Here is a 14,608-nt window from a genome sequence, read left to right on the forward strand (position 1 = left end):
GCCCTCAAGCTATTTGTTTGCACACATTGACAAATTTTCCATGTTGCCACCAAAAAATGTTGCCATTTGGACTATAAATTGCTTAAAAGCGGGCCACACCAGACAAGGGTCGCCAGAAATTGATTGTTCGATGGTTGAGTGCTGCTTATTTGGGTTTGCTATTAAAAATGATTGAGTTGCTTGATTGAAATGAGTAAATTGAAAGTTGTCTATGGATTGACTGAGAGAAATGTTGCCAAAAAGTGAGCAACTCGTTGAATATTCAAATAAAAAGGTGGAGGACTATTTTCTACTTTATTAAATATAAATAAATAATTTACCAGATTTCGATAGAAGCTAAGCAATTATTTTATATTAAGCTTTTCAATTTAAAGTATTTTTTATTGAATTTTGTAAGCGCTTTAAGGGCAAACCTGATTGCTCCTTCCTCCAGTTGAGGAGGCTTCCCCCCCTACAGCTTCCACTTAAAGTTCTTAAAGTTAACAATGTTTGCCCTCCAAATATAATCAGCTACTTGAGCAGATGTGCAGCCAAGCAAACGTTTCCCCATCCCGCCATTAGTCCTCCCACGGACCACCCACTGCCACGACCCCCCCTTGGATGGAGTGGGCCTCCTCCTGTGTGCTCCTTCACTGTAAAATATTACGCATACTCCATGCCACGCCCGCATCGCCACGCCCAGACGTAGACAACGTCTATCATACAATTCACCAATTTTCATTCAAATAAAAGCAGGAAGCAGCGGACGAGGGGGAACGGGAACGGGAACGGGAAGAATAAAGAAAAATGGGCGAGAATTTCAACATCAATGGAAAATGCGCAATAAAAAGCGTCTATAAAAATCGGCTATGCACACACACGATATGCAATATGGATGGATGTAGGGATGCCGGCGACAACGTGGACTCCACTCCAACCGGGAGGCACCACCAGCAGCAGCACCATCATCTGTATCTGTATCTGTTTCTGTGGCATGTGGCTCTGGCATGGCGGAGCATAAAAAAGGAACCCAGTAAATGGCGCACTTCGTTTAATTTTTAATTCCGTTCAGCATTATCCTTGATTTATTTTATAGGCGGCGTCATCGTCAGCGCAGTCATCGTCGTCGGCGTATTCAACAATTATGATGCCAGCCAAAGGACCTGCACGTGGAGGCAAGCGCTTAATGGAAAAAAGAAAAGTGTGCAATGGTACGCCACCGTTCCAATTCCAGCCACAATCCCCACGCTCCACGCCGTGCCGATGTTCCCGTCGTTAGCCACTTTTTTTTGCTGTTTTTTGCCGCTGGCTGTTGACGCTTGTGTTTGCTCACAGCGGATTTGTGGCCATGTCTGATTAACTGCAAATTCAATTTTTTCCACCCGAATCTCTGCTTAATCAATGCATCCAAACATGCATCGAATGGCGAATTCTCTGAGATTTATATGCACTAAAACGGGGAGGAATATTTTAATTTAATTTTAATTTTACACAGCTTCAAGTGGTTGGCCCAGAGTTTTAACGGCAAAAGTTGTGTGAGAATTACAGTTCCAGCCCACATTTGAGAGCGTTTTGGGGAGCACTTTGGTGTTGGCTTCACACATTTAATGGCACAATATTTAGCAGTTAAAGTTTAACCCAAGCCCAGCTTATTAAGTAGCATCAATTGGCTTTGGTTTAGGATCTATTTCAACAGACAAAAGGTGTATGGAAACCCTCTGACCAAGAGGAAGATTTAGTTATAATAATTTAAGAACTTAAAAAGGGAGTTTCCCTCTTAAATAGGAAATACTTTTGGAGATTTTCTTCTACCTTACAGAACAGATGGGCAACTATCGTTGATTTTAAATATAAAATATGAAAGTTACATCGGAAAACGTTCATCACGAAGGGACAACCTGCAGTCACGGAAGGCAAGGCACGAATCCTCGTTCAACGCGTTGCACGTAAATCAATCAATTGCGAAAAAAGATTTCATTTATGTAAACAGAATTCTGAATGCGCCCGCTTATCCACGCTGATTGGTTAATTTTATTTCAGGACATTTAAGAGTCGGCCAAAGAGGAATGGGAAATTAAGCGCAAGACCCACAACAACATGTTTTTGCTTCAACGATTTCTCTCATTTCTCCTTGGCGAAAACTTTCGTCTGCTCCGTAAACTTATCGCTAATTTCCCAATTCGATACATTTTATGGTAGCACCCAAATAAAGTATCACTGGGCCACAGTTTTCCACACCCTCGTTGGCCAATCCCGCCACCTCTTATCGATCCCGAAACGCCGCCGGGCAGTGCCAAGGTGAGCCCCATGGAGTCTCGTGGCCGATAAGCATGGAGGAAGTGGAAGAGTAAGAGGAAAATGAGAATGAGAATGAGAATAGGAGTTTCCACGTGTCGCCCCAAGGTACTTTGAATTACTTGCGGAGCTGCGTCACAGATAAGGCAGACAAAGGCAGACATGCCCTCATCCTGGCAGATAAGGGGCGCCGCTCGTTCCGAGCTTGCAGCCCTAGGAAAAGGGAAGCGAAAAGGGACAATGGAATGCCTTTTGTATGGTGAAACAGTTTCATTTCATTTTAAAATTGTTCAATCATAATTAATGCAAGTTTGCAATTAAACGCGTTGCATTCAGATTATGTTGATGATGATGGCAGTGTCGTGGTGGACGTGGCCGTGGCAGTGCCAGGGAGAGCAGATAACCGGACGCAGTCCTGGCGCATGCAAAGCGAACTGTGAACAGAGACAGTGGCGTGGAAGGGGGCGAGTACCAAACAGAAGCACAACTCCACCCCCGGGCATGTGCGCCCCTGGCTAGTGGCGTTATTGGCCGTGTGGTCGGATGCAGCGCCTTTTGTTCGCGTCCCTCTACACAGCAACAACAACAACTACAACTGGGAGCAACTGCAACGAGCAGCTACAACGAGCAGCTACAACAACTGCATTGCATTTGCAGTAGCAATGTGAGCCGACAGCATTTCCTTTTTATGATGGCCGCATTTTAATTGAAACTGTTTTTGCAAATTTATGAAGCGCATAACTTTAAATGGCACTAAAGTTAATTTCAATGCGGTTGCCCGAGACAAAAGAGAACAACAACAGCAGCAGCAGCAGCAGCAGCAGCAGAGCCCAACCCAACACTGCTTGTTGTTCTCCCGCTCTCCCGCTCTCAGCGTACACATACACACATATACATGCACACAAGCAGCGGCGTGGCAGAGCTGCGGCGTCTGTCCCTGTTGCTCTGTTGCTGTGGTTTCCACTCTCTTGCATATTGAGAGCCAAATGAACATAACGGAAAGTTGCACGCACAGGCGAACTAAAGCTGCTTGCTGCAGCACCTACAACTTCACCTTAACCTAACCGAAGCATAGAGTGGGGATCCGCTTGAAGTGGACTCTTTGCGGCGTGCATCGAGGGCACTTTCGCATTGGTGTCAATATTCAATCGGGGTTCAATGTCCTGCAACTGCAGCTGCCATGGCCGTAGAGCAGGCAATTAAATGGCAAAATGAATTGCCTGTAAATGTCAGTTGTTCAAAAATGAATTAAAGGACTCAACAGCAGCGGCAGCGGCAGCAACCAACTCGCACAGGACAATAATGAACCATATAATGAGTGCGAACTATTATTGCGATCAAAATTAATGAATTTTAATGCAATTTTTATCGATGTAATAATGCATAATTATGATGCCCATTGTCAATGCACTTATGGCCGTGTTCCAGTGCTCCAGCCAGAAACTACAAATTTATCAACCAATTATTTATGAAGTGTTTACGGAGTGCAGTGAGCGGGGCCAAAGGAAATTGACAGCGGATGGGGTGGCCGCCCACGCCCGAGCCTCGTTCCACTCAATTAGCAGCCATCCCCATTCGAGCTCGATGACCCGGGACCCCGGGAAGTGCATCTGACAGTCGATAAGCAACTACAACCATGTACGGAAAGGGGTACGGGTGGCAGCCACAGATCCACCAATTGGCCCAAATGTTGGGGTGGCAGAAATCAATTGCAAATATTGAAAATTTCAAATGTTTCATCGTCCGGCCGCAGGAGCACTTAGCGGGCTCCACATAAATTTCTGGCCGACTGTCCCTCCCTCCCCCTGCCGCCTCCTGCTGTCTAATTACCGTAATGAGTTTCTGGATTTGCGGAGTTTTTCGGAGAAGCTGCAGAACTTATGTTCGCTGGCTCAAAATTTGAAATTTATGAGCCCAGCGCCTGAAAAACTTTTCCCTGGCACAAACTTGGCAAGCAGCAACTGGGGGGAAGAAACTTTTACTCAATGGGAAAGTGAATATTAAAGTTGTGCTCACAAACTGTGCCTCTGCCGCGTTTCATTAGAATGATTGCTCGCTTAATGGCGAGAGTCGATTCCGGGCAGTTCCAATTATACGGCCAGGTCAGCGGTTGATCAGCTCAGCCATAAGCTACTTACCGACCCCAGCCCGTGGTGTTGTCCCGCCTGTCAGCGGGGTTTCGGCATGTCCGATGCCTGCCAACTATTTGCCAATTATGCACAGCTTCCGCTGCCGGACACACACCTACGCCTCCACCCCCACGACTTGCTCTTATTGCCCACATCAAAGTCGTTGGCTTGCGGCTGCTCCAGAGTGTCAGCAGGATATCATTGGCAGCAGCAGCACCACCAGCAAATGGGTAATGGGGTCTAAGCAGTGTTGATATTATTGACAGGGTGTCAGCTTGATTGGTGGGGGGCCACTTGTGCCACGCCCACACCTAATCGAGAGTGCCAAACAGGCGCAGGAGCAGGAGCAGGAGCAGCTCGTGTGACTAATTGCTGCTTAATGACCCTCACTCCAGCCAAGGCTGATCTGTGTACTTGTCGATTGGCCGATTGCCTGTGGAATTTCTGATGCTTAAACTCGAAACCTAAACTTAAAGCCAATCTTCTTGGCTCTGCCAGCCGAGAGCCTGCGCTGCTCTCTGCTGCCGGATTAGGGCCCTGCATTTATGTTGTGAAAAGACTTCACAGACACGAGATTAAGCTCCTGTGGCTGGGAGCCCACTTGGGCCTGTGGTGCCGTCCACCTGTGCGTTGCAAAAAATAAGGCAAAAGCTGAATGAAACCCAAAGCCAGAGCCCGCAAAGCAAACTCCATTGTTGGACTCAGCCACGCTAAGCTGATTTGCCACAGTTCGCGACTCGTTGTGGGGCAACGTACGAGTGGCTCGAGCACCACAATTCAGCTCTTGAATGCAACATTTTAATTAACTGAAGGCAGAGCCCCAGGACCCTTGTTCCTGGCCCTGTCTACCAATCATTTACTGTGTTGTGCTGCGATCTATGCCAGTAATAAGCACTTGACAAACTTATTAAGAGTTCCGCTCTGCTCCTTTGTGGGGCCAATACATCAATGGCCGCACATCATCCGAAACATGGTTCATTTGCCCGAGCGAAGAGGAAAACTACGAAAAGTCACACAACATTAACTTGAACTATGGCAAACTTTTGACTCTGACAAAGATGCCGGGCAGCAGCGCCCAGCCCCAGACGGCACCTCGTCAGGGAGACAGTCGCCTGCACAGTCAAAGTTTTTCAAAGCTATTTTTGACTGCGGTCAACTAAACACACACAAAGCAGATAGAGGGGGATGGAGCCCCAAAGGGAGGGGCGGCAAACCCCAAACAAAACTGTCGCCAAAGACGAACTTCATCTTGATGCGGTCGGATTCAATTAGATGTTGCCAGACCGAAACCGAAACGGAACTAGAGAAAGGAAAAGAAACCGAAACCTAAGCCAAGACTCGATGCAAAGTTTAAAGCAAAAGAAATGCCAGCCAGAATGTTAGGATTTGAGGCATGCCCAGAGATAATTCAGGAATATTTTCCAGCAAATTCTGTTGCCATGTGGGAGCTACTCTGCTGTGGAAATAGTCGTGGATGGATCGAAGAGAATGTAGCTGAATGCTGAGCATACCCTTTGCCATCTACGCTCAATGGGCATTCGAACACGTAGCAAGGAAAAGTCAAGTCGAGTTTGATTAGAAGGCGTTGCCCGGGAACCCTGCTAAGACATCGGTCAGTTTGGTCAGGAAAAAGCGTCCAAATGACATCCTCCAAGCCAGTCCTGCTGCTGTTGCCTCTGTGCACTTTGCATTCTGCACATTTGCATTTGCATGCCTCGTACCCGCCACAAACAGCCTGGAGGCACCGTCATCGCCATCGCCATCGACATCGTGGCGCACTTATTAAAGATGCATGGCTTGAAATATTCAATCAGATTCGAGGGGGAGCTGCATGGGGCGTATCCAGTAGTGCCACAAAATTGGCAGCGCCATCGTCATCCGTGTGTGTGTGTTGATTTATGCAACATTGACGTTGACGCTGCAAAGTCACATTTGGCTCGAGTCTCGGGTCTGGTCTCTGGCCTGCACATAAGCAAATATTTTGTGGCTATTGCCAGGGTCTGCTCCCATGTGCATATCCTGCAGGCATTCAATTATGTTGTGTGTTGTATGCTGGCTCGCCCAGCAAGCGATTTCCAGGTCTCTCACGAGTGGCAGGGGCAGAGTCAAAGACTTCCCGAATGTCACTCAGCGTGCAGACTTCTGCATCAATGTGTGTGTGCGAGTTAATTTGTTATTCAAATTTGTGTGTTATATATTGTTATTACGATGAAAATTGCTGTTGCCGTTGCTGTTGCTGTGGCTTGCATTTCCCTGCTCAGACTCTGCCCTCCAGCCAATGGGTTGCATGGCTGGGCAGCTAAGCACACAGAAAACCTGGATCCAGGGTCAATACTTTTGGGCGGGCATCGCTACGAAAATTGCCTCTAATCTTGGCTAATTCTGATACTAATTTAAGGTGGAAATTTAAATATTTTCTATTGGAAACTTTGCCTTGGAAATTGCTCGAAGTTTGAGTATATTTTTATACCCGGTACTCGAAGAGTAAATAGGGTATATCGTATTTGTGCGGATAACGGTTGTATGTAACGCACAGAAGGAAACGTTTCCGACCCCATAAAGTATATATATTCTTGATCAGCATCAATAGCCGAGTCGATTGAGCCATGCCTGTCTGTCCGTCTGTCCGTCCGTCCGTCTGTCCGTCCTGATGAGCGCCTAGTTCTCAGAGACTATAAGAGCTAGAGCCACCAAATTTTGCATCCAGACTGCTGTATGCTCACACTGAAACCAGTGTATTTCAAAAATGAGCCACGCCCCCTTCCGCCCCCGGAAAAGAGCGAAAACCTCCCAAATCTACAATTTTGAAGATAAAAGAAAACTAAAAACGCCATTCCGTAGGGAATGACCATATCTATCAGATCACCAAATTGGATCATCCGATTGGATCATTATTATAGCCACAATGAAGAAATTAATTTTTAGTGGCCAACCCTACCCCGTCCCGCAGCTTATAGCAGCACACTCTGCTTCGCGCAGTTTATGGCCTCTGCCCCTGACACGTCTCTGCCGCTGCCTCTGCCGCGACTCTGCCCTGACTCTGCAAAGTGTGTCTCTAGGGGAGGATGGCGAGCTAAAGAAGCGTGTTAGCTCTGAGCAGTGTTGTTAATGTAGATGACAGATGAAGAAAAAATGTAAAATTTGACAAATAACCGCTAAGTTGCAGATGTAGTACTGAGTGCCGGGTATAAAAGTTGTGACGCGTAAGAAGCGTCTCACACGTCACTTCTCGTTTTTGTTTATTTTAATTTATTCCCTTGCTTTCCCGTTGCTAGTCCTAATCTTAATTCATTTGCTGTGCATTTACTGAACAATTGAAAGCATTAATTACATCTCCAGCCAAGTGGCGGGGAGTGCCATTCAGGCACCTTGACACCCGCGAGCATTACGAGCCCCCAGTGGAAACCCTAGAAAAGTTCCGAGAAGAGCCAACAACTGTCGGGGCTTAAGGCTTGACCGTCTGGCAATGGTCTCCATCTCCGTCGCCGTCTTCCAACCCGATTCATTGGGTTTGGGACTTAAGTTATAGTTGGGGTTGTGGCTGGGTCTGGCTGTTGTCTAGTCCGTCAAGCCCCAGGAGGAGTACGCCAGCCAGCGCTAAGCGGATTCATTTGTTGACGTGTTGCTCAATTGAAAAGCAAATGAAAATGAAAAGAAAGAGGAAAACAGAGGGAAAGGCAGCGAAATCCAATCATAATTATAGAGTCCAACGCCTTGGCTCGATGGCATTTACACAACAAAAGGCGACCGCGACATTTTCAGCTGTCAGCATTAATTAAAATGTTTTCATGCATCACCCACAGGCGGCGGAGTTCCAACACCTCTCTGTGCCAGAGCCAGAGCGGAAATGTCTCCCGAGAATGCCGACCAGAGGCCGAACCCCGAACGGGTTGTGTGCTGGGGTGTGGGCATCATTTTCCAGCTCACTGTGCGTGTGCAGCTGAGATTTATTTTTGGTCGCTAATCTCTGCCTTTTGCCTGCGTGTGAATTATGTTTTGAAATATTTTTACCACATTTCATTTATCTTTGTGACATTTGCGCATAATTAAAAGGCAATTAACGCGCTAGTAAATAATAGAATAATGCACAAAATGATAGATCAAATATTTAGAGCTGCAGCCAGCAAAAAACTGCAACAGCCAACAGCCAGCCGGTGGGGACATTAAAGTTGCATGCCACTAAAAGTGTTGAGCCCGGGAAACTTTTGGGCAGCAAAGGGAGTGGGCACAGGGGGGGAGAACTCAGGGGGCTCATGTCAAGGGGTCGACAGGTTAAACGACGAATCGAGTCGACTGTCAATGTATAATTGAAAATGCGAGCCCGTCGGCCGAAATGCCTTTTCCCAGTGTCGCTTTTCGGGGGTAATTAAAAAAGTTTTCGCCATTGACAAAAAAATAGAGGGAAAATACCAATTGACAATGGCTTTTGTTAGCCATGGAGAACAATAATTGCGGGGCGCAGGGAGTGGCCAAACATTTTCCCGGCTGACGTAATTAAAAAGCCGTCAAGCGGAGTTGGCGCAGTTTTCGCTTGATGTCCGATTGAGGCACAGGCCAGAGCCACTTGGCCCTCTGTCTGCCGGGGAGAGTCTCCTTCTAATTAAACAAGCCAGCGCCACATTTGTCTTGAGTGTCCGACAATTTGGTGACTTATGATGGCTGCAGAGCGGGCGACAGCACGGAGCAGGGCAGAGATTTATGAGGTAGAAGCAATTAGAGAGTGGCATCAACAAGCGAGTGCAGCAGAGAGCAATTAATAGCAGTGAGTGAAGCAACTGCAGTCGTAGGTCAAAGCCAAAGACACAAAAAGAAGTGCGCAAAGCGGCAAAGAGGAGCAAAGCAAAAGGAGATCCGATAAGGTTTTGCTCGCAGTTTGTGACTCTTTCGGCATTTAATTATCTTAAACCAAAACGCAATTTCAATCTCGTGATACAAATGGTTCCTTTTGCTAGTACTCTTTACAATTTATTCGCAACGAAAGAACATTTAATGATGAGCCAACTAGCACAGGGCGAAATCTCCCGTGGCATTGCCATCGGACCTGCCATCGCCTTGGGCTGCTTGCAAGATGCCCAGCAATATCTCCACCTCGGACTTGATGAAATCCATTTGTTTCTCAACGTCATTACGCGATGCATAGGGCTGGATATCTGTTGGGATTCAGCGTGATCAGAGTAAGTTTATTCGATGGAATCATGCACTCACCACGACGGCGGCAGAGTGTGCGGTAGAGCACGTTCACCCCATCGAGACTCCGCTCCTTGTCCATGTAGCTGTTGGTTATGGTGTCCTTGGTGGTGGCCAGGATGCTCTCCCACTTCAGGCACAAGCTGCGCGACTGGTTGTACGAGCGCTCCAGCTTGGCCAGATCGTTCTTGAGGCCCAGCACCGTGAGGGCAGCCTCGTTCGTCACCTTCACCATGCGCTTGCGCATTGCCTCGATCTCCTGGAGCTTCTGCTGCTCCAGCTGGCTGATTTCCACCTGTGCCAGCACTACAAAAGAACAGGAATAATTCTGCGCTCCACCCAGCATCGCAGCCACTCACTCAGCGCATCGCAGCGATCCATGCAGTCCTTGGGCGAGACGAATATGTCGGAGACCTGGACCACCTCGTCCAGAACCTGCTCGTACGGCTGGAACTCCTGGACGGTGGCCTTGAGCGCTGCACGGAATGCCTTCAGCTCGTCTATCGAGCCCTTGAAGCTCTGTATGCCCTCGCTGAGTTCGCCGTGAAGGACAATCTCGTCGTTGATGGTCTTGTCCGCCGCCCGCTTCTTGTCCGCGCAGTCCTTGATGAAGCTGTTCACCTCGATGAAGCGCTTCCTGAGCCTCTCCTGGATCTTGTACATCTTGCGCACGCGGGAAGAGTTCAGCTCCGTCTGCCGCTTGGCACTGGCCAGCATCTCCGTCTGCAGCTTGGTCATGGCATCATGCTCCCGATGATTCTGGATGAACAACAGCTCAATGGAGTCCCCAGCAGAGTCGGAGTTGGGCGGTTTGCTGTTCTTTCATTCGAGTTGTAATCGGGTTGCGGAGGAAGATGATGAGCACTTACACGAAGAACTTGTCCTGCATCTTGGAGTTGAGGTAATCCCCGACTGCATCCTCGGGCCGCAGGTCCAAGTTGCCCAGCACATCGAGCTTCTTGGTGGGCTTAACGCGCGGCATCTTCGAGCCTTTCACCGAATTCCCTGACTATAAAATGTGGCAAAGAAATGTATCGGCTAATAATGAGTTTCTGTTTTCTGCTTGCTTTTTGCTTGGAGCTGTGTTTTATTACTGTAACAAAAAGTGCGCGACCTACTTGGAACATGATTTTACTCAGCTGAAGCGAACAAAACATTCCGTTGCCTGGACGAACGGAAAAAATCAAATCTCCAAGGCAATAGTTGCCAAGGGCGCGAAAATTGCACAAAGAACACGAGGAGGAACGCTGTGAGTTGCGCTTGAATGCGGCATAACTTTTTTAGCATATTTTTGCCCTTTTTGCTGGCGGAACTATTTTGAGAATTATTTTAAAAAGTGAATAGGAACTTTATTCAACAGTAGGCGGGACAGGAGTTGTCTTCTACAGGCTAACAGTGACCCAAAACTACATTCTCCATACAGCAGAGATAGATAATTATATATTTTCAGAAGAATTATTATATAAAACACGAAAATGCCGCGCCGAGAGCCCACGACCACAATCGATGTGGTGGGGAACCTGGATCTGCGTCCCGAGCAGGCCGTTGGCGACTATCGCGCCTCTCGCCAGCAGGACAAATACTTTGTGTAAGCTAATTGGTGACCCAAAGAACTCTTATCTGATGCTCTTGTCTATGGTCTAGCAAACCTCCCAACTGGGACTCGGCTGGAGATTCGATCGAGTTGCTCTACATACAAAATCTTCGCGAGAACGAGGCGATGCGGGAGCTGCAGCAGGAGATGCTTCAAAACGCAAAGCGCCAGTCGCAGGTCAGCAGTCAGCGCACTCGGAAGATGTACAAGCTGCAGGAGAGACTTAGGAAGCGCTTCATCGAGGTGAACAGCTTCCTCAAGGACTGCGCGGACAAGAAGCGGGCAGCGGACAAGGTCATTCAGCAGGAGCGGGCCCTGCACGTGGAGCTGAACAGGGGAATCGATTCCTTCAAGAGCTCCATTGCCGAGCTGAAGGCATTCCGCACTGATCTGCAGGCCACGGTGTCCGAGTTTCAGCCTTACGAGTGCGTCCTTGAGGATATAGTCAAAGTTTCCGATATCTTTGTGTCGCCCAAGGACTGCATCGAACGCTGCGATGCACTGAGTAAGCATTGACACAGGGGCCATTCAATGTGTTTCCACACAGACTTTTGTTGTTTCTAGTGCTTGCCCAGGTGGAGATCAGCCAAGTGCAGAGCCACAAAATAGAGGAAATCGAGCAAATGCGCCAGCGAATGTTGCAGGTGACCAGCAAGGCGGCCCTCACCGTGCTGGGCCTCAGGAACGATCTGGGCAGACTGGAGCGATCGTACAACCAGGCACGTCAGACGTGCCTCCAGTGGGAGACGATTCTGAGCAGCTGCAAGGACGTCATCGCCAACAACAATCTGGACAAGGAACGATCCATCGACTGCCTCGTCACCCTGTATAAAATGCTGTGCAAGCGGCGGGGTAAGTGTCGAGAATTATCACGCTGGACCGTGGACTGCACTCCATTCCATTACTCAGACATAAAGCCCAGCTTGCGTACCTATGAGATGCCGCTTATACTGGACTTTATTAAACGTGAGCTGAGTCTCTGGAACGATGTTATTCGGGAGATTGAAGCTGCACCAAAGGCCAACAAGAGCGATGCTGCAGATCTCGGTGGAGCTTTATGTTGATAGAGAAATAATTAGTTATTGGTTGGTTATAGTCATGAAGTTTTGTGATGATTAAATATTTATCAATTTGTATAAAGTAGCATTGAAAGACAGTCAGTTATCAATGTGCGGAAGATGAGCACTGTTAACAGCTCAGTTTAACAGAGTGCTGCCGCTGCCCGTTAACAGCCAGTAAGGCATTCGCTATTACTACTGTTAGCATTGCTGTTATCGCAGCCGTCTACAGTGCTGTTAGCGCTCTCCGACAGCGCTCTGGGAGTGGGCTCGCGCTTGCTCTCACGATCGATGCGGCTCGCGCGCGGCCTTAGCTTGTGGTTTCCACCCCCGCTTGGTAGCAGCGCTGCTCTTTCATAACGGGAATACTTATGCCCACTGAATACATACACATGAGCAGTGCTTACGTTTGGATTACAGCAGCAGCAGCAGCAGCAGCAGCGGCAGCGGCAGCAGCAATCCACCAACCTGCAAACAATATGTGTAATACCAAGCGCTTTGTGGGTTATCAACATTCAGGATCAAAGAGGCGTCCGACATTATCCATGCCCAACCCGAACACAGTTAATGGACACATCTACCCTCCTTCTGCCTGCTTCTTGGCAGCACTAAAACATTTGTCTAACCCAAAACCCCGGCCACTCCCAGGCCCCCAGCCGCCGCACGCAGACAAAGACATCGAAATGGTTGTTGCCTAAGCCCAGGGAAAATCAAATGGAACTGGATAAAAGAAAAGGAAAGCAAAATGCATACAAGGACAGATACCCGAGGAGACTTTTCAAGTGGCTGTCGATAACAGTGAGGGGCGGGGGGGATGGGCTGGAAAGTGGAGTTGCAAAATCGAATCTGTGACATCTTTTCATTCAATTGGCAATTGGATGCTGTGGTCCAGGGATAATCCAACTTAAGCACAGATAATTCTTTTATGCGAACATTTTGATTTCTGCTGCCGCATTTGCAGTGCTCCTCCACCAACTCATTTTATACTCCATCCGCTGCCACGCCCTTTCCCATTTCGACAGTCATGCCCATGCCCATGCCCAGGCCCATGCCCAGGCCCATCCCGATGGTCGTTTCGTTTTCGAACTTCACTATTGGTCCCACAGTTTCCACAGTTTCCTGGCTGTGGGAGGCGTGGCACTTGTCTTTTATTCAATTTGCCTTATTTGATTTGTGATTTTTGCTGATATCAGCTGGAAAAGGAACTCCCCGGAGCCGGAGTCGGGCCTAGACCTAGGCAGCAAATCAAATCAAACGGAAAGCAAAATCAAATCCAAGCACATTTATTTTCAACAACAAAAAATACTCGAAAAATAAATCTAGAAACTAGTTTGCCAAAGTCAACATTGGGTTTATTTAAATGGACCCACAGCCCACATTCCAGGAGGGTTTTTCTCTTATTTTTTGTATTCTGTATCGGATTTGGGGGTTTTTGCTGCTCGGAACTCGTCGGAGGAGCGACAGCAATTACATTAAGTTGTTCATCGCAGCAAAACGTTGCTCCAAATCCTGTGTCAACACTTGAGCATGTTGTAGAATGTCATTTAAATAATCGACAAGTGCATTTCGTTCTTCTCGTGATTGAAGTGCTTCCGAGGGGAAATAAATGAGTAGAATAATTCCCGACAACGAGGCAGACACCAATGCCAGCTGCAATCCCCACTGCTGTCCCGTCGGAATAAGCCTAATGGCATTCCCAGCTAATCTCTTAACTGGTTTACAATTACCAGTCTGCGAATTAAACAAAATTACTGGCCAGGCTCCGTAGGTGAGTTACAGAAATTGTTTGCAAATTAAATGTAATCTTCAATTGGTTTATTTTAACAGCTCAGTTTAACAGAGTGCTGCCGCTGCCCGTTAACAGCCAGTAAGGCATCCGCTGTTAGTACTGTTGGCATTGCTGTTATCGCACCCGTCTACAGTGCTGTTAGCGCTCTCTCTCTCTGCTCTCACGATCGATGATCGTACTAATAGAGGAAAGTGTGGAGCTAGTGGCTGAATATTTGTCAGCCTTTGTCGCTCCTCCAATTATTCCATTTGGAACTTCTGCAGCTACTCCCCCGCTGCGCTGAGAGTCTCTTTTTTCTGCCTAGTGGACGCAACACTTAATTTCACTTTACAAGTTCTTAATGTGACGGCCAGACGGCTTTACTGCTCTCTGTGTGTGTGTGTGTGGGTGGAGGACACTGAAGGACACTGCGACAAATAGCAATTAGAGAAACAATGCAAGAAAATGGCAAGCAAAGCAAAAGACGAGCAGCCGACGAGCCAAGAGATGGGGAAGGAGCACTCTCCACGGCGCCTACTTTGGAGGCTTTAAGTCCTTCAGTTGAACAACGGGCTCCCAGGGGTAACTGCAATAAATG

At 47.8% G+C, this 14,608-nt stretch overlaps 2 protein-coding genes across 2 annotated transcripts; one reads left to right on the forward strand and one right to left on the reverse strand.

Moving 5' to 3' along the window:
• Positions 1 to 9,345: 9,345 nt before the first annotated feature.
• On the reverse strand, positions 9,346 to 10,644 carry LOC117900468. The gene is made up of 4 exons (XM_034810848.1): positions 10,460 to 10,644; positions 9,950 to 10,404; positions 9,609 to 9,896; positions 9,346 to 9,553 (listed from the first exon to the last, which is right to left on the reverse strand). Exons 1-4 carry the CDS (start codon positions 10,570 to 10,572, stop codon positions 9,405 to 9,407), a joined length of 1,005 nt encoding a protein of 334 aa, XP_034666739.1. The 5' UTR covers positions 10,573 to 10,644; the 3' UTR covers positions 9,346 to 9,404.
• A 399-nt stretch (positions 10,645 to 11,043) lies between these two features.
• On the forward strand, positions 11,044 to 12,266 carry LOC117900626 (cilia- and flagella-associated protein 73-like). Its single transcript, XM_034811055.1, has 4 exons — positions 11,044 to 11,178; positions 11,235 to 11,689; positions 11,749 to 12,036; positions 12,094 to 12,266. The coding sequence occupies exons 1-4, from the start codon at positions 11,066 to 11,068 to the stop codon at positions 12,246 to 12,248; spliced, it is 1,011 nt and encodes a 336-aa protein (XP_034666946.1). The 5' UTR covers positions 11,044 to 11,065; the 3' UTR covers positions 12,249 to 12,266.
• Positions 12,267 to 14,608: the final 2,342 nt, after the last annotated feature.

The sequence above is a fragment of the Drosophila subobscura genome, chromosome U (assembly GCF_008121235.1).
Source record: "Drosophila subobscura isolate 14011-0131.10 chromosome U, UCBerk_Dsub_1.0, whole genome shotgun sequence".
Lineage (NCBI taxonomy): Eukaryota > Metazoa > Arthropoda > Insecta > Diptera > Drosophilidae > Drosophila > Drosophila subobscura.

Coding starts and splice junctions, on each gene's coding strand:
- LOC117900468 (XM_034810848.1), bottom strand. CDS start 10,572: ATGCCGCGCGTTAAGCCCACCAAGAAGCTCGATGTGCTGGGCAACTTG. Junction 10,405..10,459: donor ATGCAGGACAAGTTCTTCGT/GTAAGTGCTCAT, acceptor ATGAAAGAACAG/CAAACCGCCCAACTCCGACT. Junction 9,554..9,608: donor CACACTCTGCCGCCGTCGTG/GTGAGTGCATGA, acceptor GAATCCCAACAG/ATATCCAGCCCTATGCATCG.
- LOC117900626 (XM_034811055.1), top strand. CDS start 11,066: ATGCCGCGCCGAGAGCCCACGACCACAATCGATGTGGTGGGGAACCTG. Junction 11,690..11,748: donor CGAACGCTGCGATGCACTGA/GTAAGCATTGAC, acceptor TGTTGTTTCTAG/TGCTTGCCCAGGTGGAGATC. Junction 12,037..12,093: donor AATGCTGTGCAAGCGGCGGG/GTAAGTGTCGAG, acceptor TCCATTACTCAG/ACATAAAGCCCAGCTTGCGT.